Here is a 25,629-nt window from a genome sequence, read left to right as displayed (position 1 = left end):
ACTATCATGTTTTAGGACTGAGTGCATGTACTTTGGTAATAGAGATAACAGAGTGCATACTTGCAAGATGGTGCCTGTGTCTCACACGAAGTGACGTACCTTCACGTTCCCTATTGGCTGCTGAACCCAAACTTTCATTACATGGTTGATATCAAGATTTTGAACAAAAACAATTGTGATATTTGAAATATTTAACATCACTGTGCTGACAGTAAAGGCCTCACTACTTTCCACTGTAGGCATGTGACAGCCGAGCTCTGCAGGGCGATGGGACAAAACACTACGGGGGGTCCAGCACTGCCAAGAACTGGCAAGGACCTGCTCTGCTTTACGCCACTGCAGCTGACACACATATAAATCTAAACCTCCTAAGCAGCTCCTCTGTCACACACATGCAAACATAAAACACAGACACCATCAAACATCTGTGCATGAACTTAGGCTCAGTCATGCAGGAGGGAGGGAAAATAAATAAATAACTAAACGTGAAACAACTGTGCATAATTCAAGTTGTCTTTTTGGCAGTGCACCTCATGTGAGCCGGTGAGTCGTCAAATGTGTGTTTGCGTAATCCCGGCCAATTCAAACAGTTTTGTTACGATAAAGAATGGGGGATTAGATTATGGAGCTTCAAAGCCAAATATAGAAAACGCATGTGAGGGATTAGAGACACATCAAAGAATAAGGATGGAGAATACATTAGGGTGCAGTTTCATCTTCCATCTCCCTCTCTCTGTCTCGATTCTCATCTTCTTCATTGAAAGAAGCAACGTGACGCACAGGTTTGAGCAGTTAAAAGAACATTGGACTCCCTTGGCATTAAACACCTCATCTTAATTCAATACACAAGGCTGACACATGGGTTATACATGTCTCAGTATATGGTGGCGTACTGTGTTAGAAATGTGGCAGTGGATGATTTTTGTATGTGTGCATGATGTATATTGATGTCTTTTGCATTATTTTCCATCAGTGTGGCTATAATTATGTCTTATTTCAGAATAATATACTCAACATTTAAAAAATAGCCACAAACAGACTGCGGTACATTAAAGTTATGAGTCATAATTCTTGTTTTCAGGTCAGGGTATAATCACATGCTGCAGAAATGAGAAGATGGGCCACAAGCAATATTCATGAAGTGTATCTGTGTGTGTGTGTGTGTGTGTGTGTGTGTGTGTGTGTGTTGTTGGAAGAAGAAAAGTGTCATATCCAAAGAGGGAGAATGAATTGCTGACTCCACCGTGACTGACAGAACCCGAGGGCGGCTGGAACGATTGTATTTGAACGCTTCTTATGTAATTAGGGTGCTGTTATTTTGACTATATGAAGCCCTAAATGCAGGGATTATGCTGCAGTTTGGCAGTCGCAATATTAAAATATCTTCAGGGTTTTAGTAACCCACACAGTACGGTTATGAAATGTGCTTTTTACATTGTGCTGAGGAGGAGGAACAAATCAGCCAGAGTGGATTTGAAAACTGTAAACATGCCTGTAGAGGAATAAAAAGCACTTAACATATGCTCAGGAACACAGTGCAGCCTAATTGCGTAATAGTTGGTGTGGTCTTAAAAGTTCACCAGACGAAGTACGTTGAGTGTGTGCATTTGTGTGTGAACGCCATCCTTGTTTGTGTGTTTTGTTGTGTTGCGGTGGCTGGTGGCCAGTTCCCAGCAGATCTGGGAGAATTGTAGCTTTATCCTCATAACTGGATGTTAATCTTGTGTGGAATCCAGCACTGCTTCCGGGGAACAGAGTCTGTGCAGCACTAACATCGCCACCTGGTCCTCGGGACACAGACACACACACACACAAACACACACTGTTATGGAGTCATAAGCTGCTCTGTGTACACAGAATGGGTTTATAGTTCATGCAATCATTTGCAGACTGTGTTTCATTACATAAAAGTGATTGTTGTTTGTGGCTGTGCGGGGACTATTTTCTGCACTCAGACAGAGAGCAATGTGTCAGCTGAGTTGGCATCTATGTATCACACAGGATAGGTAGGAAAAAGCCACCTAGATAAAGTTGTAATTGTGAAATAGTTAACTCAACTGTGTTAGTGTTAAATTGGGAAATAACATACAGCAGTTCAGACATGACTGTTCATAGCAAACTGTCAGTATTGAGCATGACTCATAGCTAACAAGAAGGATGGGGATTTGGAAAAGTTGGAGTTTTCTCTGCAAGTGTAGATTTGAACGCTGCCAGGAGAAAACACTGCCAACATCACTGACAGCTGTAGTGGCACTGAACATGTGGTAAAGTCACTTTGCATGGATCAGTTAAAGCAGTCCAGCAGAAACCTGGCTGTGTGTCAGCATGTTGGAGAAAACAGACTTGAGAAGGGAAACTGAGAAAAGTTGCTGGGACGTATCCAGGAAGATCATCATATCTGTTTTCACTCAACTCAAAGAAAGCATTTCAGTTTCCTCTTTTTAAGAAATCTGACTCAGCAGGACAGGGAAGTGGGCAGAGAGTAACTTCCCATTCAAACCAGGGCAAATTAACTCCATCTTCTGCAGGAACATAATAACTTCTGTATGAGGTTCAACCTTTGACCTTTGAGGCGTTTCAAAGCGGTGGCCCCTCCTCTCCGTCATGGGAACAGTCTCCCCTGTTTATGGGAGTTTAACGGACCTCAGATGTGCCGCTGGCAGTCGGTGAGCTGTAGGTGTGTTATCTTTGCTGCCCGCTGTGGGTGTGTCACTGGGCGGGGCCACACAGGCTCATCGAGCCTGCTGATTGGTCTCTTTAATTCAATAAAGGCGGGGCTTATTCAGCAGTTGGTCCAACTGCATGTCAGTCGAATGCGATTATGCTGCGTTCAGGAGCTCCTTGTATTATTGTGTTATCATGAAAGGTGCAGTTAAATTACAAATCTAAGCACATTGACTGTATTTAAGTACAATTCTGAGTTACATTATGTTTAGGCTATTTATATTTCATGTTACTGCCACTCCACTATATTTCAGACACAAGTATTGTACTTTTCACCACTTCACCACATTTATTCATCAACTATAGGTTCAGAATCAGCTGTACTGCTCAACTATTAGGCATACAAGGAATTTAACACCAGTTTATGTGATGGAAAAATAGCAGTGCACACTACTCCAGACGCGTCACATCACTTTCACAGTGAATAAGTAAATTTATCTGTGAATGCTGGTGATCTGTTTGTTTTAACATCACTTTATATAACAATATACAGTTATGAGGGACCATTCTGCCTCTGACTAAATATGTCTGATACTTCAACTTGGCTACAGTCACTAATAACTCTTGAGTAGTTTTAATTGTGATATAGTTTTTTGTATTGTGGTATTGCAATACTGTAAAGAGGCACTCCACACCAATTTTACACATCAAGTTCAGCTTATTTTTCAGGGGGAGTAGGCTACTCAGGCTAATCAAAGTTAAAAAATGGTCTTTTGTGGCTCTGCAGGGAGTTCTCCAGAATATGAAAAATAACCCTGATGATGTCATAGGGGTTATATCAGATTAGGCTGGAAACTTAAATCTTATACAAAAAGCATTTGGAGTTTGAAAGAAGTGGCCATTGGGGATCTAACGAAAGATGCTATCCAGTTGTATTCCATATCCGGCTTAAAGGCAGCTTATCTCAGCCTTTGCTGCATCTGCTTTGACCACTGTTGTTTTAATACATCTCATGTGAGCCCCCAAATGTATGGAAATGCTATTTTATATTGCTGGAATTGCCTACCCCTTTAAGTAAAGGGTCACCATCCTTCTATGCCTTTGTGTGCCTATATAGCACATGCTTCTTGTTTGGAGATGTTTTGCATTTGCACAATACAGAATAACAGCAGCTGAGCCAGCATTGCCCCGATTAGAATCCATAGTAATGGGTTGAGTGTGGCAATTTGTAAATAATTAGCCTATTTATTTACAGTTTTCCCTTTGAATTGTATTTCTGGGTGAAATTATTCTCCATAACCCTCTGTAGTGGACTTTTAGTTGGAAGGAGTTGATTTTAGACAGAGCATAGTCTTTTGCACCAGCGCTTCAAAGGTGTATGCAATATTTCCGATAGCCCCTGAAGGCAGCATTACCCCCTCCAGTTTACGGTCTCAGCGCCGCTTCAACGTGATCGCGTCTCTCTCACAGAAGCTGTGTGGTTTCTGAGCAGCGCTCACACGCCTCGCTCATACGCACTTTAAACAGGATGTAGCTGCTGAGACAGACAACGGAAAGACAGAAAAAGCGGGTTAAACACTGCGATGTGACAGACACCAGTGAGCCAGAAAATGCCCAGCACAGCGGAGGAGAAGAAGACAGGAGGAGTCCCGATGAGGCAGCTCACCGCCGGCAGGTCTTGACGGCTGTTCCCGCTGACCTGAGACGCCCAGCACCGCCGCAGCACCGCGCGGTCTACATACACTGAAAACCCAACATAGCCGAAACACTCCACATCCCATCGGTGAACCTTATAAACGACAATGGCGAGCCAGGGCGACTGCTGTGTGAAGGTTGCACTGAGGTAAGCCTCCGACGTCTGTCTGCTGGAAATCTGCCGACCTTAGCAGACCATATTGTGTCTGTGCCTCCTGGCGATTGATTAAATGCATCCTGCACACCTACAGTCTTATTTCACTGCTTACACTCCTCACTGTCTCTGATCAGTGCAGGATCAGCTACACAGAGGAGCATTACACCTTGTTTTGTAATACATGGGTGGTGCTCTGCACAGTATTGATAAGGCAAAGCATGTGCCAGCACCACGCTATCTCCATATGATTGTCTTTATATTGGGGGGCATAAGTCCTCCCCAGTATTAGTTCATTGTATGTGATGCAGGGAGCTTGCATTCATGATTTAACATTGGGTGAAGTGACAAGGGCAGCTGCAGCCAGGTGCAGGGAGGAGAATGGGCGTTTCTCCTCAAACCAATTTTTGGATTATTATTCTCAAAGGCAACTACCTGCAGTCTCACCTTATCATAACCGAGGCTTGTTATACATCCAACACGTGCATGGTTCAGTGAGCTCCACAACCAGCTTGTGTGTGTTGTTTTTACCCTGCCTCTGCAAATGAATCGAGCACAAAGAGATGCTCTCCTTCAGAGCTGTGTCATTCACTGCCTTTGTTGGAAATACACCCAAAAGCTCGGGCAGCAGAGCAGCTTTTGGATTTGTGTCAAGAGATATTAGCAGCTCATCGATTGTGTGTGCCAAGAGAATAAATGCAGATAGAGAGATCACATAAATGTGCATGTGCAGGCACTGGGCACCACTAAAAAACTCATGACTTGAGTGTGATTGGGGCTGCGTCTGTAATCATGCTCATTTTGCAGTGTGTGGAGCTGAGGCGGTGGTCTGACGGACCCACTGTCCTTTAACTCAGACCCTCCCAGAGTCTGTCACATCGGCTAATGAATCCCACTTGGTCATAATGAGAGTCCTTCATAAGAAGATTGAGAGAAAATAGGCCCACACCCTCTCTCATTATGAAAATGTAAAGCAACTGCAAAAAACTAATAGTGAAATTTAACTGTTATTCATCGTCCTCCAGCCCCAGTTTGGGAACCAGTGATTGAAGTGGGGGGTTGAGGATGGGGGTCGACCCAGTGGTGCAGCCTTTTAAGATGAACCTTACAACCGATGGCCCCATTTCCCCAGGGGAGGTTTCAGAGTCACTTGTCAATCAGCCGCTGAGTGAATCTCCTTTGTGCTTGTTCACAGCAGCAACTGTAACAGGAAGTGGGGTGATGTGGTGTTGCCAAAAAAGAGTCAAAGAGGAAAGGTGAAAAGAGAAGCTACTGAGGCAGCTGGTGGCTGCTGCTCAACTCAAGTTATTGATCACAGTCTGGAGAGCAGAGGCTCATTGTGTAAGTGTAACTGAATGAGGGAAGGTGACAGATATCGCTTACACACACCGCACGTACGCCCGCGTGTTTAGCTGTCTTCATGTTTTTTTTGGTGATGCAATATTGACATCATCAGTGTGTAAGCATATTGTCAAACCTGGCAAAAGAGGGTCAAGTCAACACAGAACATTATCAGTATCATAACCATACCTTTAAGGAGCAGTGTGTAGGATTTAGTGGCATCTAGGGGTGAGGAGAACCAGCTGAAACTTCTCCCAGGTGCCAAGTGTTAACTCCTGGTTAGGATTCCTTTTTTACCAGGAGCCGAATTATCCACAGAAATCTCCTCTTCTTCAAAACAAGGGGATTAAAACTGGTAAAAACACTGACTAAAGCAGTTTCACAGATGGGCCGCTAGCCCAGCACATGCTAATATTTCCTTGCCTTTTTCCTCCGATAACTTAACTCCAGATGTTCAGGAGGTTTTAACCAGGAGCTGAACTATCCGCAGAGGTCTCCTCTTCTCCAAAAGAAATGGACCCGGGGATTTAAACCAATAAAAACAATGAATAAAGCAGTTTCATGTTAAAAGTCAGTGTTTTTCCAGCGCTGTTCAGCTCAGTGCAAAAAGGCTGCTAACTACAGTGGTGGCAGCAAAAACCGTATGTAAAATAAGCTGTTTCATTTGTCCGTTCTGGGCTGCTGTAGAAACATGGTGCAACATGGTGGACAACATGAACTAGGACCCGCTCCCCATGTATATAAATATAAATCCGACAATTCTTACCTTAAGGTGACTATACATTAAAGGAAACATACTTGCACTTCGGCCAATATATCCTCCCAAATCCTACACACTGGACCTTTAAACCAGTTTTATTAGCCCATACTTCACATTGTAATTAAACAGACTTTCCATAATTACATGACTATGCTGGTGGGCGAGCTCTCTCCTTTTCATCATGTGTGATCTGTGTGAGTATTTACATGCCCTGTGAGTGCCACCAAAAGCGTCAGTGTGTTTGACAGGAAATGGGAAGCCCACAAATAAACACACGGAGAAGGATAACTTCCTGCCGCATAAGGGACAGTTTTCCCAATGACCGCTGTGTGTCTTTTTTTTTTCTCTCCCTGAGAAAGTCGGCTGCTGATAAGAGAGGATGGTGTTTAATTGCTCCCATGTTGCGCAGCCCTCGGGCACGCCGCATAAAGCTCCGGACCCTGTGTTTGTGTGTGCATGTGCGAGTATGCATTTGGAGGGCAATGAGGTTGTCTTGAGGGCCAACCAACACACACACACAGTCTGAGTCGCCAGCATCCATTTCCTGAATGTCTGCGCTGCCTTCCCTAAACAATAGCCATGTAACCAGTGACATGACCTACAATCCTGCATTCAGACTGGACTGCCTGAGGAATGGACGTGGATATGCCACACACACTAACTTAAGTCAGTGGGTCTGCAATTGCAGTCAAGTCAAACATGACGACATGCATGTAATGTAACTCCGTCCTAAGTGGCTGTTGTTAAATTGCTTCTGGCTTGGCTGTTTCATCTTCCCGCAGCTGCCTTCACTCAGAGGAAAAGCTTAGTCTGATGCAAAGAGGCTATAAGAATAAGTAGACTCCTACATTTCCTGAGTCTCACCCATTTGAACCCCCACTCACAATCACATCCATACACAGACATACGAGCGGTTTCACTTCACCTCGAGGGTGCCTCCTCTTCTCGTTGATGTTGCCTTGAGTGCTGCATTTGCTCCGGATTGAAAGCCTTGCATTAGGGCTCGCTCTGAGCGTGCATGTGCTGCTATAAATGTCAATAGTCCAGCTTTTGTGTGTATGCATGTACTTTGGGTGCGACTTGACATGAGAGTTACGAGCAGTGTGTTAATACCTATTTGCATATCGATCTCTGTCTTGCTGTTTCTCTGCACCTCTGCCACTTAGTCATTTCAGACCGGCAAGCGACTCTCGTCTTCCACTAAAGTGCTAAGTCAGCCTCCATGGCTGCGTATAAATAGACACAAAGACCAATCTGTTTAGTGTGGTTGTGGTCTTTGACCTTGTGACTGCCGCTTGATGTTCTCACCTTAACAGAGTCTTCCTCGAGGCCTTCGTCTTTGTCTGATTTGAGATCTGAGGAATCACCAATAAATGATTCTACAGTCCTGTGTACTTCATGCATTTAATGTTCAAGGTGATGACAGTAATGGCGCAAAATGAAAAAAATAACTTCTGCCAACAGAGCACAAAATACCCAGTGTTGTTTTAGACCCTACAGGTGGATGACCGTGATGTTGTGGTGGAAAGTTATGACGCAGAGCATTGTAGCTGAAAGGCAATGGGAGTTCAGCTGATATAAAGATCAGCTTTTATCTTTACGGTTGTCAGCTAACATGCTGATCAACCAGTCCAAAAATACTGCTTTGCAGAAACACACAAGTTTTTCATGAATCCATAAAAGTGCTGCAGAGTTTTGCCACCCTGTGACCAAAACACTGGCTTCAAAACAAAACAGCAGTAGCGGAATACAACTGCGGAAGAGGCCCCCTCACAGCTGATACACAAAGGCTTTAAATGGGAGTTTTTTTGTTGTAGGACGCATGTCCTGTGTCGGCTACCAGTCTCGCCTGTTTCCTGTGTGTGTTAACGGTTTGCCACACAGGCTCTGTCTGGGTTACACACCTCCCCAGGGGGTTGCCTTTAAAATGGCTGGACTCTGGTGGGAAACGACGTTTATCATGTGTGTTACTCGGCTATCAGCCTACAGTATGTGCCAGTCACAGGCTAGTACTGCAACATAATCTCCTCATGAGTGCATTCTTACACTTGGTCTCAACATTTATCCCCCTTTTGACCGGCTCGCTGCAGATTTACAGTCACCGGTCGAAAAAAGTGAAAGCGGTTTTGCTTTGTTGTTGGGAGTGGCCACTAAAGTTGTTTCTAATGAGTGATTTGGCCTCAACAAAGGGAAGAGGAGCAGGAAACATGACAGAGAACACACCCATGTTGGCCGTCCACAGCTGTGCATCGCTTCCTCCTCATGCTTGCCTGTTGGTCACATGTTTTTTTTGTTGTTGCCCTCCAAACCTATTGAAGCTAACAGTTCTGTGTGAATGTCTTTTGTAGCAAGAGTGCGAAAGAAGTGCTCTTGTGTGTAGGGTACAGTATGTGTTGTATAAGCGTGTGTCACTGCAGTGTATATGAGAGAAACCTCTGAAAGTTGGTAGGAATATCATGTTTAAACCAAATGACAGGGTGATGTGTAGATGCAAGATCATTTCATAACAGTATCAGGCTTTAAAAGATTAGTACTGTGTTTTGTTCATCACCTATAGTAACTGTTGCATAATCAGGCTCTACAGGCTCAGGGGCTTTACACGCGGATTGTGGCTAAGGAGGTGAAAAAAGCAGGACAAAGATGTTAGCGAGGTTGCCAGGCTACAGTTTTAAATCCTAGTTTCCAAACAATAACACACACAGCATCTCCTGATGACACACCTGACAATAAGTGTTTAATGGAGATATTTCATTGTGCATCTGAGATGGCCTGACTGTCAAGGAAGTGGTGCTTGTGTATAGACTCTGACAGAGTGGAATTTATCACCCTATAGCTTGTGTATTTAAACCAGTGGATCAGAAATATAAGGGACTCTGCCCAGGCATTAAATAAGTTGTGCAACCGTCTGGTCTGTTGATGAACTTCTCCTTGTTAAGTGCATCAGCACTCCCAAATGGTGTGCTGCTGTTGCAGAATGACTTCCTGTGAGGCCGCTGCTGGACTATCCACACTTCCTGCTCACTTCCTGCTTTGTGAAGCGCTGATGAGCCCGTTGACACGATTCAGTTAAAGCTACAGTTGGAAACTTTCATGAAAAAAACCCGTCATATTTGCTGAAACTGGCACTGTATTCTGAAAGAAGTACATAAGACAGATAGTCTATGAAAAAAATATGTCACTCCTCCTCTTGCTATGGCTTCTAATTGCTTTTGCTAAAATGAGAAGAATTTTAGTGTAGTGTTCAGCTGTAAAATAAGTGGCCAGGTCACAAACATTCTCATTTTCCAGCTAAACGGTGCACTAAAATATGTTTGAGGTGAGAGACAGGCACTGCAGTAACATAATCTTGATTCATATTTGATCAGCGCTGCATAGTTTGACAGTTTAACCACAGTTCACGAGCAGTGATTGACATGATTGACAGCTGTAGAGACTCCTCGGCTCTGATTGGTTGTGTTTACCTGTAGTAAAGCCATAAAGAGAGGAATATGATTTTATTCCCCACAGATTAACATTTCATTCAGTGCTGTGTGAATACAGAGCACATATGACAAAAAGTTACTGCTATAAAAGTTATCAACCACAGCTTTAAGACCATCTCCTCAGTGAGAGCATGAAACTGAAAGAAAATGTACTTGAAGTTGAGCCTCGGGCTAGTTTTTAAAAAAAAAAAAAACCTTCTTGGAATCAGTTTTCTGCTCTGTAGTCTGAATGAGAGTATTACTTAAAGCCCCACTCTATATAAAAAAAAAAACATTTTCTGCTCCTCTAAGAGGAAAAAAAGGGCCTGTTGTTCCTGACTCAAAAATGGAAAACACACATTGATCCCTGGTGTGTGCTAACCGAGTTCTCTGTTGACGACACGTCATCTCAAACTTCCCTCTGCATGTTTGCATCATCCTTTTATTTTGTCTTGCTCAAGCCCATCTGCACTGTGCAGCGAAATAAAGCTTAAAACTGTGACCAAAATGCTGGAATGTCACTAGCTTTCTCTTCCCCCCCCTCCTCGGCTCTTTCCACCTCCCTTCGCCCACTCTTGCACATGCACACACACGCACGCAGACAGATCTGTATTTATTTGAATTCATCCATTTGAATTCAGTGGGGACTGAAAGGCGCTTCAGTCTGAACATTTGCATTTTTCTGTTATCAGGGTCTCATCATATGTCAGCTGGAGCTGGCCTTCTAAACAGTCCTAACTATAAGCATTCATGCTGCTCGGACACAAGAAAACCTTTTTTAACGCTTTTTATGGTCAGCACAGAAAATGTCCTCTTCTTTAGCACTGGGTGAGAGTTAAATACATTTCCTTTCAAACCTTCTGCATATTGTGATAAACCATACAGCTGATGAGTGTGTTTTGACATTGTTGTGGTCATCTAGAAATCACATGGGATGTGTGTGTGTGTGCGTGTGTGTGGGAGGGGGGATGAGGCGTAGCAGAGGCCCTTTAAACAGAGCACCTCTTGGGTGAGTGTAGACAGAGGACACAGTGTGAATGAGTCTGATGTCACTGCAGGTCTTTGTGCTCTGTGCTGAGTTTGCACACACACACACACATGCAGATAAAGACACACTGAGCAAGGGCAGAGCACTGGAGGGTAAATGGAGATGAAGAACAGGCTATATTTTTTTTAGAGAAAATGGTAGACAGGAAGGGGCGAGAGAGAGAGAGATCTGCAGAGTCAATTTTCTGATGTCGTCTTTGTTTCATAAACTGCTCTCCCTCCTCAGAAAAGAGCGATGCTTCCTGCGATTCAACACAACAAATACAAAGAAAAATCAAAGGGGGAAAAGGGATGGGGGGGGGGGAGCAAGTGGAAAAAGGAGCAAGTGTCTCTTCTGTTGTCAAAAGGGCTACTGTAGCATGCAAATATGAGCTCTTGGCCAAATACGCTATCAGTGTGTGTCTGCCTGGGTGCGTCCATGTGTGCGTACGAACGTGAGCGTGTGTGTGTGAGTCTGAGCATCGTGTGTATGAATAATTTGGGCACAGCTGCACGTGTTTGCCTTATTCCCACAGAGGGAGGAAGAGACAGAGATGGAGGTGTTGTGTCTAGACTGTATAGTTTATTTACTTCTCTATTTTCATGTTGAATGTTGTATGTAAACCATATAAAACTATATTCTCTTCTGCTTCTCTAATCTGTTAACTAGAAATATTACGTGGCTTGCCAGTAAACAAGTAATAGGGGTGTGCAATTCAAGAGTTCCCCTTCCTCCCACTAAGGCTTGTTAATCACTTTATCTCTTTTGTGCCTCTTTAAACATACACTTAAACACACACACACCTTTCCTCAGCCTGTGACATTGCACCCTATAAGCAGTTCAGTGTTCCTGTCTGTGTCCATCTGCAATGGGGATTTATTTAAGTGAATTTTATTTAGATGTGTGTACCATTCCTGGAAAGCAAAACTGGATTTAGCCCCGTGAGGAAGTGTAGATATTATGGACGAGACAAAAGATGTGAAGACCTGAATTTGTGCCAGACTGTACACTTCATGTTTGTGTGCATGCTTCAGTAGAGCTGCTGTCAGTGTCTGCTGTTCAGATATAAAGGGGTGTGTGTGTGTGTGTGTGTGTGTGTGTGTGTGTGTGTGTGTGTGTGTGTGTGTGTGTGTGTGTGTGCGCGCGCGCATGCGACCAGCTGGCCCATAATCACCTTCAGCGCTAAGTAGCTTAATCACTGCTGGAGTTTGTGTCTCTGAGTTTGTTTCGTGTAGTTGGGTGTGAATGGAGAGAGATGACAGCAGGACGAGGCTTTAAAACGGCTGATTTCAGCACTAAATAAATGATGAACTGAAACATATCTACTTTAAAGGGCGGGTCCATTATATTCTGATTTTGATCTAAGTATGTTTAAGTGTTAAAATGCTTTTTTTCCTAAGCCCCTCTAAAAACTTTTCTCCACATGACCTGACGTAGGTTTCTGCACGATGACATTGCTACATATAAACTATTGCTGTGGACGCTATGTTAGTTCAGTTCTGAAAATAACGGTAGAATGCGGTAGACCATCAACTCCCATGTGCTAGTCTGACAGTAAGGTAACTTTAGAGTGGTAAAAATAATATAGATATGGCGTACACTTATATTGATATTGATTTTTTTAGTGGGTCCTTTTATGAAGTTGTTTTGTACATTGCTAAGCTTCTGTGCGTCGGTAGTCCTATCCGCTTCTCCAAACTGGAGCGTGCTAACTGCCATCAGTAGGTACTAACTATATGGACCTATAAATGTATGATACAGTACATTATGCAGTATTATATTATATTGAAGCTCAATCACTTAATAGTATCATCCTCTACTTAAGCGCAAATCTTTCAAGCTAACACTTTTACCTTCCTCTCCATGCTTCCACTGTCAGTGAGTGGCATGTGAGGGGTTTGAGGGAAAGCATCGGTGCCGAAATCTACGTAACTGCTATTTGCTAACAGCTGAGTGGGAGTCTCCATTTAAAAATAAAAACATGGAGAGGAAACGAAAATGGACTCGCCCTATACTTTGTTCAGTACTTTGGTTTATGACAAATAATGTGCAAAACGATGTGCCACACTTTGTGTTCGGTGCTAATTAGTCAATTTTAGCATGTTAAATTATGCCAGCTAAACACCAGCATGTTAAAATAGTCATTGTTAGCATGTTAGCATGCTGATTTAAGCATTCAGCTCAAAGCGCTGCTGTGCCTCTAGGACAACTTCACAGAGTTACTAACATGGTGGTAGACCCTTTCTTTACAGCCTTGCATGTTTTAAAAAGCGAAATACACAGAAATAAGGATTTTTTGTTTTACAGTGATGAATAGAAAGTCCAGGACACAGTCTAGACCGTTGACTGTTAGCACAAGGTTTACACTATTAGCTAGTCCTGTATAGAGTGTCAAAGAAGCTAACGTCAAGAAGGAGCTAATAAGATGCAGCAGTTGCTAATGTACACCACAAAGCTATTGAGAAAGTATGGGCAGTTAGTGTCATTTACATCATAGCACAAGAGCTATCCCAAATGCCAGTTTTTGGGCATTGAAGCTTCAGTGAGAAATATCCGCGATTAACTGAAGCTTTGCCGGGCAGGGGTCGAGGTGGAGAGTGTATTGAGAGACAAGAACATAAGTCTGACTTTTTTGAAACATCAGTTTCAGTGAGTGCTCCTGAAAATAACATGACATTTATTCGCTTTGTTAGCATGCAGGTAGCAGTAACATTAGCCATAATAGCTAATAGCTAGCCTACTTTGCAAGATGGCTAAGGTTATTTGCCAAGCTTGACTTTTTTTTGGGTCATCTTTACAAATTCTTTTTTTTTTTTTTTTTTTTTAAGATGTTTTTTAAGGGCATTTTTAGCCTTTATTTGATAGGACAGTCAAGTGTGAAGGAGGGAGAGAGAGAGGGAGTGACATGCAGCAAAGAGCCACAGGCTGGAGTCGAACCCGGGCCGCTGCGGCAACAGCCTTGTGCATGGGACGCCTGCTCTACCACTAAGCCACCGACGCCCCGTCTTTACAAATTCTGAAACTATTCCAGTTGCTTTACTTTTTGGACATCTTGCTGGTGTATCTGTAGTCTATCATGTGGACAAACTGTCCCCAGTTTCAGTGATGCTGGACTGCTGTCGACTGACATTAGACTGACAAACTAATAATAATTAATGTTGATGCATAATGAATGATGTTTGATCTGGCTAAATTTATGGGCTATTTGGGATTTTTTTTTAGTAATACATATAAAAATGGAGCTTTCAAATACTGATTTGGACTTCAGCATTGTATTATGTGATTCTACTAATTAGCACAGTTATCAGTTTGTGAATTGTTTAGACTGATTCAGAAAGTATCTTCAATGGACATAAAAGCATTGGAAATAGCAGGTAAAAGGTGGCCTTAAACGCCCCTTCTGGTAGTAAATTAGCATTAGCCAAATTTAGCTGTAGCTCATTATCTTGTCTGCTCCAACATTCATCAGAATACTAATCGTCATTCCAATGTAATAGCCCATTTTTTAATATAGCACCCAACCTCATGCAGCTCTGAAGGCATCTAAGGAGAATACATGTGTATGCATGTACCTGACAGTAAAGCATAGTCTTCAGCCCCTAGCTAAATTTACATACCTACAGGCAGGAAGACAGACAGACAGACAGACGTGGTGGCTGGCAACATTAGCACTCGTGCTAAATGTTGTCTGACAGACTGGGAGGCCAGGCTGGTAAAAACACTAACCAACCCCCCAGGGAGGCAGACAGACAAGCAGAGTCATGGCAGCAGTCTGCAGCTCAGCAGCATGTGTTGTACACTGTATGTGGGTAAAAAAGGTGAACACAGTCACCGGTTGTGGCAGCTGTGTGTTTGTTTGACTTGCGACCTTTATATTGCTGAAATATATACTCTACAACATACAAATACTGGATGATCCCTAGTATTTTTTTGTGGTTGTTGGTGTCTTTTTTTAAAGGATCTCTTGGCCTGTTTGTCTGAACTATCAGAGAACATGTGAAACGCCATTTTACATATGAATATTTCCCATATGGGTCGATGTGATTTTTTTTTTGGTATTTCTCACATGAAATGCAAAACACAACCATTGGAAACATCACTTGTGGCTTTGAGATGTTTCACACATGAAAATTTTCCATAATATGGTCCCATATGTCATATTTCACATGTGAAAACATTTACTTTGCATGTGCTTTTGTTGTAAGGGTGCTGAACCCTGGATAATTAGAAACAAAATGTTTACCAAACCACGTTGCTCACTCTTTGTCTTAATTAGGAACTGCTTGCCGTTGCTACTTTGATCTTTTTATGGACTCTCAGTGGGTCTTACAGTGCCACTGCCATAATTTAGCGTCGCCACGGATCAATTTTGCATTATAGTTTGTGGTCTATCAGTCAAGTATATGCCTAACAGTCTCCAGACTCTGTTCACATGGTGGCCCACATACTCACATGTACACACTCATGGCACTAACAAGCACTTTGGCTAAAAGCATCCAGTATCTATTAACTAAAACAAATGTTATCTTAATGGCCCGTGCTTCCTTTGTCAGACCGTTGAAGTTAATTGGAATCAAGCAGAAATCGGCTCGCACCTCGCTGACCTTGACAAGGCCGTCTTTCATGAAAATGAAGGAAAGGAAGCTAATTTGATTCTTCCTTGTGTCTCCACCTCCCCCCACGGAGCAGCAGACAGAGCAGACAAGGGGGAAGGGAGGGGAAATGAGGTGGGGGATGAGGAAGTGGGGTGGGGATTGACCCAGAATCGGCTTCGATGATGCGGACTGATGTGCCCTTGTAACAATGAGAGATGCTCATCTGAAACTGAATGATGGTTACTGGTCTTTGACAGTAGTGTGAAGTTAGTTTCTTACTGGGTGATGCAGTTTACACTGTGAGGATCGAAGAAATGAAAATTGCACTAGTGTTGCAGTGATTGAATAACTCCCTGTTTTTACACATTTATTGCTGTTATCAGTATGAATCATGAATGAATTATAGTATTATATACTTACTGATCTCAGACTCTTAGATTCAAGACCTTTAGGTATGAGGGGTGTTTTGTCTGTGTGAGTAGCCTGAGGGCAGCTACACAGTAAATAAATCTTTGTTGGAGTGGTTGTTATAGGGCAATATCTTAAACAGCTGATGTTGTTCACCACTGTGTGCTGTATTCCAGCTTCATGTGTAGCCACGCAGCTCTGTCCCACTTTACCTGATACCATCAGCAAAAAAATTTGATATTTGAGACCCTGAAGTGTCCCGCAGATCTCTCTCTGAAGCCTCGGCTTCACTCCCTATTTACCCTTGATGCGCTGGTTTGTTGTCATGGGACATGGCTGACTATTCATCTTTCGATTTCAAGGACAACAGACAAAAAGAAAGCATTGAGGCCACAGTTTTGTATTGAGAAAGACCATAAACTGACAATGACAGTGTATGTCTTTAGGAAATAAATTCCTGATGGAGGTAGTGAGTTGATCTTTCTGGAGCGGTCGGCCCAGCCCTTTCCAGACAATGTAGGACAACTCTGTCCTTGAAGTCCGGCTCAGTTAAGAAAATGCTCATGTTAACATCGATGAACCAGTTCGCTCATTTGTGCCCCAGTGTGTGACACAGCATGCTAACACAACCAGTCAAACCAATGAGCACAATGTATGTGAGCCCTGCTCTCCCTTTTCGTGGGTTTCCAATCGGCAGCAGTGCCTCGGGCCACAGGGCCGCCAGTCTGTGAGACTAGTTCCATAGATAAGGTTAATACAAAGGCCATGAGCAGTGGCTCGCTTCATATATTGTATGTCTGAGTGTGGAGGTGAATAGACTGCTAGTGCAGCATCAGATGAGTGTGTAAAAATGTCTTTCAGTGTCATCCAGAAAGCAAAGAAAATCATGTCAGTTGTTGTTTGTGTGATGTTTTCAGTTATTGCTCTCCATGGTACAATGACAGAGAGTTTTCGTTGTGTCCACGTTGAACATGGTTGAACACAGTTTATAGAATTAGATAGTTGAACTATCTACCTCCACAATTCAGTACCACACAAATATCAGTCTTTTCACATTTTTAGCAAGTATTTTCTTAGTGTGTTTAGAAAGAAATCACTGATTTTGCTTTATCCAGAATTTAATGCGCCCATTTCAGCCAGACTGTAATCCCTGCTTTATACAAAAAAGGCCAAATTATGTTATTTTTTTTAATATATTTAAAATGTAAAAAATCAAGGAAATTTGTCTGGTATTTCCATCTTTTTTTTCTGTATTGAAAACGTACTGAACCATGACTTTTTACATAGAGATCCCACAATATTGCCACAACAAAGACCCTCCAGTGTGTGATGTTAGATAGAACGCCAACGTTCTGGAAGCAAAAGAGGCATGACAGGTGTGACGTGTAACACAACAGCCTAGGCCTCTAGTTTGACATGTAACATACTCATCGGCCTGTGCTTTCTGAACAATAACAATGGCATAACAAGACAAAGATGATCATTTAACATCCCTATGGTGAGTCGGCTGTAGTCAGCATTGGATCAGAGGGTAAAGTATTATTAATGGTAGGACACTTGACGCTTTTGTTGGGAGTTGCTTGACAGAAATGACATATTTTCAACAGGAAAAAAGTGTTTCTGTTTATTGATTCATTGATTTTATTTCCCAACCCACCGTAGTGAGTGTGAAAAATCTGCTGCTCACAGACAGACTGGCAATCAATCAATCAATAAATGTACGGTTAAGTTGAAAACACATATACAGCGGTATGTTTGTGTGATTTAAACAGCTGTCTGTGCAGATTACGCTTCACTAAACGGGACAGAAATAGATTCAGAGAGTAAAAAAACACAGGGGATCTCTGGTTAACATGGAGACGAGGGAAAACCTTTCGCTGAAGCAGAATTGCAAACATCGTGCAACTGTTTAATATCTGTTGAGTGCCACTTATCCAAAATGTTGAGTGCCCTACTATAAATCAGGCTTAAGGGGCTCCTGGATCTCATTGTCTTCCAGTTTGAAGACATTTTTGGTTGCTGTAACTGCTGCTAGATGCTTAAATCTCCTGCCAGTGTTGGGTTGCACACATAACACATAGTGAAAATGTCACGGGGTTACTACCTTTTCTGCTGCCTTAAAGACGGAACAATCTGTCCCCCCATTGTGTGTTTGTACCTTTTATACAGAGCGACAAGGTGCAATCATGATGTTGCATTCCCACCTTGAACAGGCTGTGTAAAATCGCTGTTATAATTGCATGACAACTGGACAAACACCATTTGATGATGATGAAGATCACATGATATCACTGAGAGCAACAACTACTAAACGGATGTGAAATTCTCAACTATAGATATTCCTTCACTGTCACATAAGACAAAGAAAAGCAGAAAATCCTCAAAGTTGAGAAGCTGGATGTGGTAAATATTTGACTTGAAAAGTAGCAGTTCTACAAAGTAGTCTGCATGAGGATGATGCTGACATGACATCATTTTTACCTGGAGTATGCAGTCATTACAGCGGCCTTGCACCGGGCACATTGCCCCTGGGAGAATCGGCACGTGTGTGTCAGCGTGGCGAGACAGACGCCAAATGAGACTGGCAGAAGGTGTTCACTCCGAGTCTGCCTGCCACCACCTGGGTGAGCCAGCTGTCCACGCCCAGCGCCAGCCTCCTGTGACCACTGTCCCACTTCCTCTGCACACTCTTGCTTATAACGTGCGCTGCCTTCTCTGCTTTCCTGTTTATGTATTCCACACTTAGTCAAATTTCCTCTCCGTTTACTTCATGCATCACTGCTTCATTGTGTCCAAGTGTTCCTCATTAGTGCCTTCTCTTCCGGTGCTCCCACCTGAGCCAGCCATTTACTCTCTAAACCCCGCTGCCTTTGTGTCCACTCAGCTCTTTTTTTATCCTGGTATTCTGTCTCCCTAAATCAGAGGTCAAGGCTCGCTAAATGCCATTTCTCACCCCTCATTCACTTTCATTTGATGCCAGCTTATTTCATTCATAGCTAACATGACCTTACCTTGCCAGGGACAAAGCACAGTCAGGTGCCCATTGCTTATTCCTGCCATCCCCTTACAGAGTGTTGGATCGGCACATGAGCTTCTGAATGTGTCTGTATGTGTTTGGCTGCCAGCCTCTTAGCCTGCTGTGATGTCGGGCCCATGTGGAGGATTGGAAACCGAAGCGAGAGACAGATTTTGTAGTGAATGGCCTGCTTCCATAGCGCATTATGGGAGAGTGTGTGCTGCTATTACACTCATGCACATATGCTTAACTGATTAGTATAAGAGCATGGCATAGATGTTAAGTGAAAGGTGTCTTAGATGGATTGTGATGGATAGAGACCGAGAGATGAGAAGGTTGATTGGAGGGAGAGAGACAGTTGATGGTTTTATGTGCGGAATCAGTGCAGACGGCTGATCCAGGAAATCAATGGGAGGGCTGATTAAATGGGTAGCAGGGTAGAAATGCCTACTGTAGCTCAATAATCAAAAATGGAGCCTTTCAGCTGCACTGTGCTTCCTTTTATAGAGACGATTGGTATTACAGTAACTCTTTGATGAATAGGTTTTAATTAATGAAAGCTTTAAGATGCGGGAAGATGATCATTAGTGCTGAATAGATTTATGTCAAGGCGAGTATCTGCAATCAGAAATCTTAATTTCCAAGCCAAAAAAACAACAACCCTGGATTGGCTAATTAGGATGTAAAGCAGTTGCTATAAATATTCATGATGTTTGCGATTACATTTAGTCGGTGACATATTTTAAAATACTATACAAAAAAAATATATATAGGTACTTTCATATTAAAATGTTATATTTTAGATGAGCTAGGTTTACGGTTGGATACAGTTCACATATGATTCTGTTACCTGGAATTTGGTACCAGTACCCAGTGGTACCTTTCTCAGTACTTCACTTTCTCTGTAATAACAAAATTTAATTTCCGAAGAAGCTGCAGTGGTGACGTAGTGGACTAAAACACCATTTTGCTCCTCTGCTGTTTTCCAATCACACATAGAGCTGCTCCTCTGTCTCTGTCTGTCTCTCTGCTCATGTGTGACGAGAATAAGGAGTCCAAAGAGGTGTTTGTTTTAGAGGTAGCCAGCACCTTCGACTCTAACCTAGAGGAGGCCTCTATCACCAAGGTAATTAAATGCAAATCTCAGACTGAGGTTATAGGTTCAGATTACTTGTTTTTGTATTTGGTAGTCCAGGACACATCCACAGGTTGGTCATAAGAGGGCTACAACAACTTGAGATGCCCAACAAGAGCTGAATGGCCTGCAAAGTACTGCACTGTCTCTGCTATCATTGCCAGTTGCCATGTATAGTAGAGACAATGCTTCTTATATCTCTGACAGCTGAATACGATGTTTTCTTGTGTGAAATCTTATGTCACTGGTCCATGGCTTGCAAATGTATTCTACTGCACTTTGAAAAGTTGTGTCCTTGAACAAATTCTTTTTGTGTGGACAATAAATAAATTGTTAAAATGTGTGTGTGTATGTATATGTATATGTATATGTGTGTCTGCACATCTAGCAGTGATATTGCTATTACTAAAATAATAGTAATAATAGTTTTGGCTCACTGGGAAGAGGGGAAGCCGGCTATGGAGCTCTCTGGCCGGCTTCCCAGCTTCTGTGCTTTGCTTTGCTTGGTGGAACATTCACCTCTTGCCCAAACCGGCCATTCTCACCCCGATGCGCTCTCAGATACCATAATGCGGCACCGATGGATTTAACAGAATCAGTACTTTGTTTTGCTGACGTAATTTGTTCAGCACTCTTGAAAGTACCGATTTTGGTACCCAACCCTTGCTAGATACCAGAATAGTTGACTTTCATGGTTTCCAGAGGATCAATCTATTCAGCATCAACAACTATTGGATAGATTGCCATGATGTTTGTTACACACATTCATAACCCCCTTAGGATGAATTGTAATAACTCATGCCAACTTTTAGTGCAGCGATATCATCAGAGCGAAATAATTTGTAAAATACTTTGGTTTATGACCCAAACCCTTAAAGACTAATCCAGCCCTGGCTGTTCTTTGTGTTTCCGGCTAATTAGCAAATGTTAGCATATGTTAGTTTAGCCAGCTAGTTTAGCGTGCATTATTCCTGTTAGCATTAGCATTTAGCTCAAAGTACCACCTCACAGAGCTCCCAGCTTAGAGTCTTGATATTTTCTATGAGATGTATGTAATCTATGAAGTGACACTGACATAAAATATTTTCAAATTGCGTTTTAATCGTCTTCATGTTTTATTATGTTTAACAATGTTTGCCATAAAAATCAACTACTTAAAGGAAATTCCCAGTTTAATAGAAGACCTCCCCATGCATGTCATTATTAAGATCTAACATATTCGGAAGTCTATTAATGGTACACATTATCTTGGGTTACTGCCCTTTTGAGTCTTACTTGTCAGTTAATCTGCTGTACAATCTCCTGATCACTTGACCTTGAAACAAATGTACCTTTTCACATCCATTTTGCTCTATTACTCATTTTGTTAAATGGTTTTTCTCCCAGTTTTTGACCTTAGCAGCCACTGGTCTGCCTCCCCTCCATCCATCGTTGCACCTTGGGGCCTCTCTCATTTCATCCCACAGTCACTGATATGCCCAGAGCTCCTAACCCAAAATAGGCCAAGCCAATTTCCTGAGTTCTCAGGGCTTTTCATGTCAAACGTGACAATCTTCATGAATTGCCATTTTATCCCCCCTCTTCTGTTCTTGTTCTCATTTTCCCTTCCCTCTTGTTCCCTCTGTCTTTCCATTTGTGTGGCTTTTTTAAGAGTTGAACAAGAAAGAGGCCGATAAAGTGAGAGAGCAACAGGGAGATAAATGGTTCAAAGAACGGTAATCAGCTCCACCCCGACAGCTTTTCAGCAGTTTTGTATCAAGTGTACAGCGCGACAAAGGCTGCTCCCGCATGTTGCCACGGCACTACCAAAGACATCCTAATGTCCGAAAGAGGTTTAAGATGCTGATCATTAAATGAGTCTGGTAAAGGATTAGCCAGAGTCTTTCCCCCTGTCATTAACTTACTTTTTCTTGGTGAATACACATTTATTCAGATTGGGCGTCATTTCCATAAAAAAGCACTATTGTAGTTTTCCAGTAAGAAGAGACGGAGTAAAATTAGTATCATCATAAATATTTTTAAGATAGTATTTTTCCCCACTTGTGTTAACTTCTTTCTGAATATCTGCTGAGTTATCTTGTCCTGGTTGCCATGGGGACATGACCTTAACATGCTCACATTGACAGTGATAAGAGCGCAGCTGGGTTTGTCACGGCAAGTCAAAGAAAGAGAACACACAGACGTTAAGTTCAGCTGGACTCTTTCTGATCTTGAAAAGGACGGTGATTTTTTTGAAGTCTGACTAAAATGCTTTCAAGGACAGTACGACATCACACCCACTTTTTATGAATGCTTACCACACTGACATTTTACTATAGTCTCTATTTCTCTCTATCTGTGAGAAAAATAATGCACAGAAACCCTCATACTTGAAAATGCGTTGCACCCTCTGTGGTGCCTGCGCACATACTCACCGCTGTGGCAGTTGGGTTAATCCTAATCTGAACTCTGACAATGACAAAGCACTAATCGGAGGTATGGTACAAGCAAACAGAACAGAACCAGATGGAGACACTGTGCTCCTGTTTATGTAATCTCTGTTGGGCTGGTTGCATGAAAGTAATCTTTTTCAGAAAGGGGAAGACAGTTCTGTTCTGAAGACTGTCATTGTATTAGGTTTATGTCAGGTGCGGCTTGTATTATTGTTATAAGGTTGTAAACACCGTGCTCGTGTCATCTTACTTAGGGTGTTTGGTAAGACAGAAGTAAAAAATAAGGAATTGTGAGTATTCATCATGATTTTATAGTGTGTGTATGACTGGATCAGTTACTGCAATATGGTTTCTTTGGTCACTGGAAGGTGGTTTTCATTTACAACTTTGAGTTTGGCAGCAGTTCAAGAAACCATTTTATAATCATGTTCATTTTAAGATCAATTTCAGTGTTTGATAAATGGAAGCTACCGCTGCAAGTGTCTGTGCATTATTTCATGGTAAAGTGCCGTTAGGATTTACGAGAAATCGGGCCTGTTGTGTGTATGTGGAGCCAACACCCCTCAGCTGACAGTGTGGTGAGGCTGTGGTATGGAGAAGTCGGCAGGGATGCATCCTGGAGCAGTTTTGGAAACCACTTGGCTCCCACGACAGGCACCGGCAGGCCTGGAATCAGAGGGCAACACTTTTTAGTACAGTTAATGTTCTTTAGAAAAATGATTAAAGCTGGCTTTGACCTGCGATGCAGTGCAGCACAACATTTACTCAGATGTTTCTGTGTAAAGTGAAAGTGTTTGTTCTTGTCACGCTGTGTTCTCAATCTGAAGGACTTAATAACATAAAAGCATGAGACCGGCCTCCATTTATTTAATGATGAATATACAAAGTCATGGGCTGTTCCCACCTTTCAACCTTCTCCCACTGTAGACGTTGTTTTGCACTAATAATGAGCTGTTAGACAATATTGTGCAACGGACACTCCTGGTTCAGTATTTAGGAGACAGTAGTGTCTGCATGAGTGCCAACAGTCATTACACAGAGGAAATGAGGTGTGTTAGAGAGAGGAGAGAGGAGAGGGGATGCGATGACAGCTTTGACACTCGTCTCTCTGCTGAGTGGTTATTAATGAGTGGGATGACAACAGGGGGATATTAAGTCTCACCACCTCCTACTTTGTCAGCCCATGTAGAGAAGAAAGGAGAGAGCAGGGCATCGGTGTAGGGCGCAGTCTGCTTTTAGCTGGCAGAATTATTGCATCTATATATCCCGAAATAAAAGTTAAGTCTTTGGTTCACACACACATTCATACCAAAACTATCTCATTGTAGCCAGTTTTTCCTGCAAGCAGGAGTGCAGAGATTTTTTTGTGTGCCTTTATCCAATATCCACCCCTCTTTCAGCACTTTTTTGGTCTCCACCAGCTCCTGAGGGAAGTAGGTGGCTCTTTAGCTGCTAAATGATCCATATGTTCACCTGCTAGTGAATTTGTCTGGTGCTCAGCAGGTAGTGCACAGATTTATCAGAGCTTTGTCACTGAAAACAGCTGCACGTGCACCTGAAAACTCGGAATGATGATAAACATCGACCTTAAGGAGCCTGTAGAGTCAGGTGATAATGATCTGTGGGTTCGTCTCTACGAGCCACTTTTTCCATGGTCTCTCATAGACTGACCTATCTCTACACTTAGTTTTAACTCTGTGCCAGCGCCAGAGAAAGGTCTCACTGAACCCATCAAACTTTTGTACTAAGGGAAAGATGCTCTGGGATGTTTCTATAAATCAATCACAGCTGTCATGGGTAGCACTAAGTCCAGGATACAGTGGCAGTGCTCTTGCAAAATAGTGTTGAGAGGGTACTTGTTTTGGTTGAACATTTGCTTACACGCACAATCTACATCCTGTGAGTCAGACCACTTTTTCTTTATTACACAGCAATTCTAACGATCGCTAATGTTAAATCAAAAGATTAGTGCAGCTTTAATGCATTAGCTTCTGTCATCTTCACTGCATTTGGCTTTGGAAAATCAATCTTTTGGATGCAGACACGCCACTCCCATCAACACAGAGCTCTGCTTGATTGCCTTCGTCTGTTTCACACATTCATATGTATGTGACATGAATAAGTACAAAGAATGTGTGTCTGGCTTTGTTTGGAAAAACAGAGCTGAGAGATAAAATATGGGACAGGGGGAAGGAAACAAGAAGTGGCTGTTGTCCCTCATCAATCAGAAGAGTTCAGCCTCTGATTCTCATGAACGAGAGGATCTTGGGATCAGTGCACCCCCTGCTTCCTATAATCTGACCCTAAAAACACAAAATCAATTGTAATTTACAGCTTTCCTGTGCAGACATAGTTTTCTACTCCTGTATCTTCCATTCTGCACTAATCAGTGTCTTTCCAGCTCTGTTAGTCACCTGTAGAGCAATTCTCTACCTGTCAGCACAACCTTTCCTGGATGGAAGACTGACTGTTGAGGCGTCTGTCAACAGTTATTGGATCTGCTGTGTAATGGAAGAAAGGGGGTGACTGTGTTTGCATTTAAAACAGTTGTTAAGAACCAGACACATTGCCCTGCGTCTCACACCGAATGATGGATATGTGTTTTTCTATTATGAAGGCGATATTTGATCGATGGAAAGACAGAGCAGCGGAGGGAGAGGAAGTGGCGGCGAGGAAAAGTCCACATTAGCGATTAGTCTCTGCTTGTTATCAGGGGAAAGAGGAAATGGAACAGGCCCCTCTGCTGCTTCTGCCATTCAAGCTTTTGTCCCAACAGTCTTGTTTTCACTGGCAACAAACTGTGGGAGGGCTGCGAAACGGGCAGAGGTGTGAGGAAGAGGACAAGAGCGCAGAAACAAAAGAAGAGCCAAATAACGTTTTCCCGTACAGGGGTGATAAAGCTAAAAACAACAAATAACAGGGAGCAAGGGGGGGGGGGGGG

The 25,629-nt window shown here is 42.6% G+C and overlaps 1 protein-coding gene across 6 annotated transcripts in view; it reads left to right on the top strand.

The window, feature by feature from the left end:
* Positions 1–4,126: 4,126 nt before the first annotated feature.
* kif21b (kinesin family member 21B) overlaps positions 4,127–25,629 on the top strand; it is a 77,000-nt gene continuing 55,497 nt past the window's right edge. For all 6 annotated transcript variants that reach the window (XM_050037335.1, XM_050037338.1, XM_050037336.1 and 3 more), the window contains exon 1: positions 4,127–4,507. In XM_050037335.1, the coding sequence (XP_049893292.1) occupies positions 4,467–4,507 (41 nt within the window). In that variant the 5' untranslated portion in view covers positions 4,127–4,466. The remainder of the gene's footprint in view (positions 4,508–25,629) is intronic.

The sequence above is a fragment of the Epinephelus moara genome, chromosome 24, assembly GCF_006386435.1.
Source record: "Epinephelus moara isolate mb chromosome 24, YSFRI_EMoa_1.0, whole genome shotgun sequence".
NCBI classification, from domain to species: domain Eukaryota; kingdom Metazoa; phylum Chordata; class Actinopteri; order Perciformes; family Serranidae; genus Epinephelus; species Epinephelus moara.
Note: the sequence above shows the minus strand (reverse complement) of the source record. Positions and strands in the feature narration are given on the sequence as shown.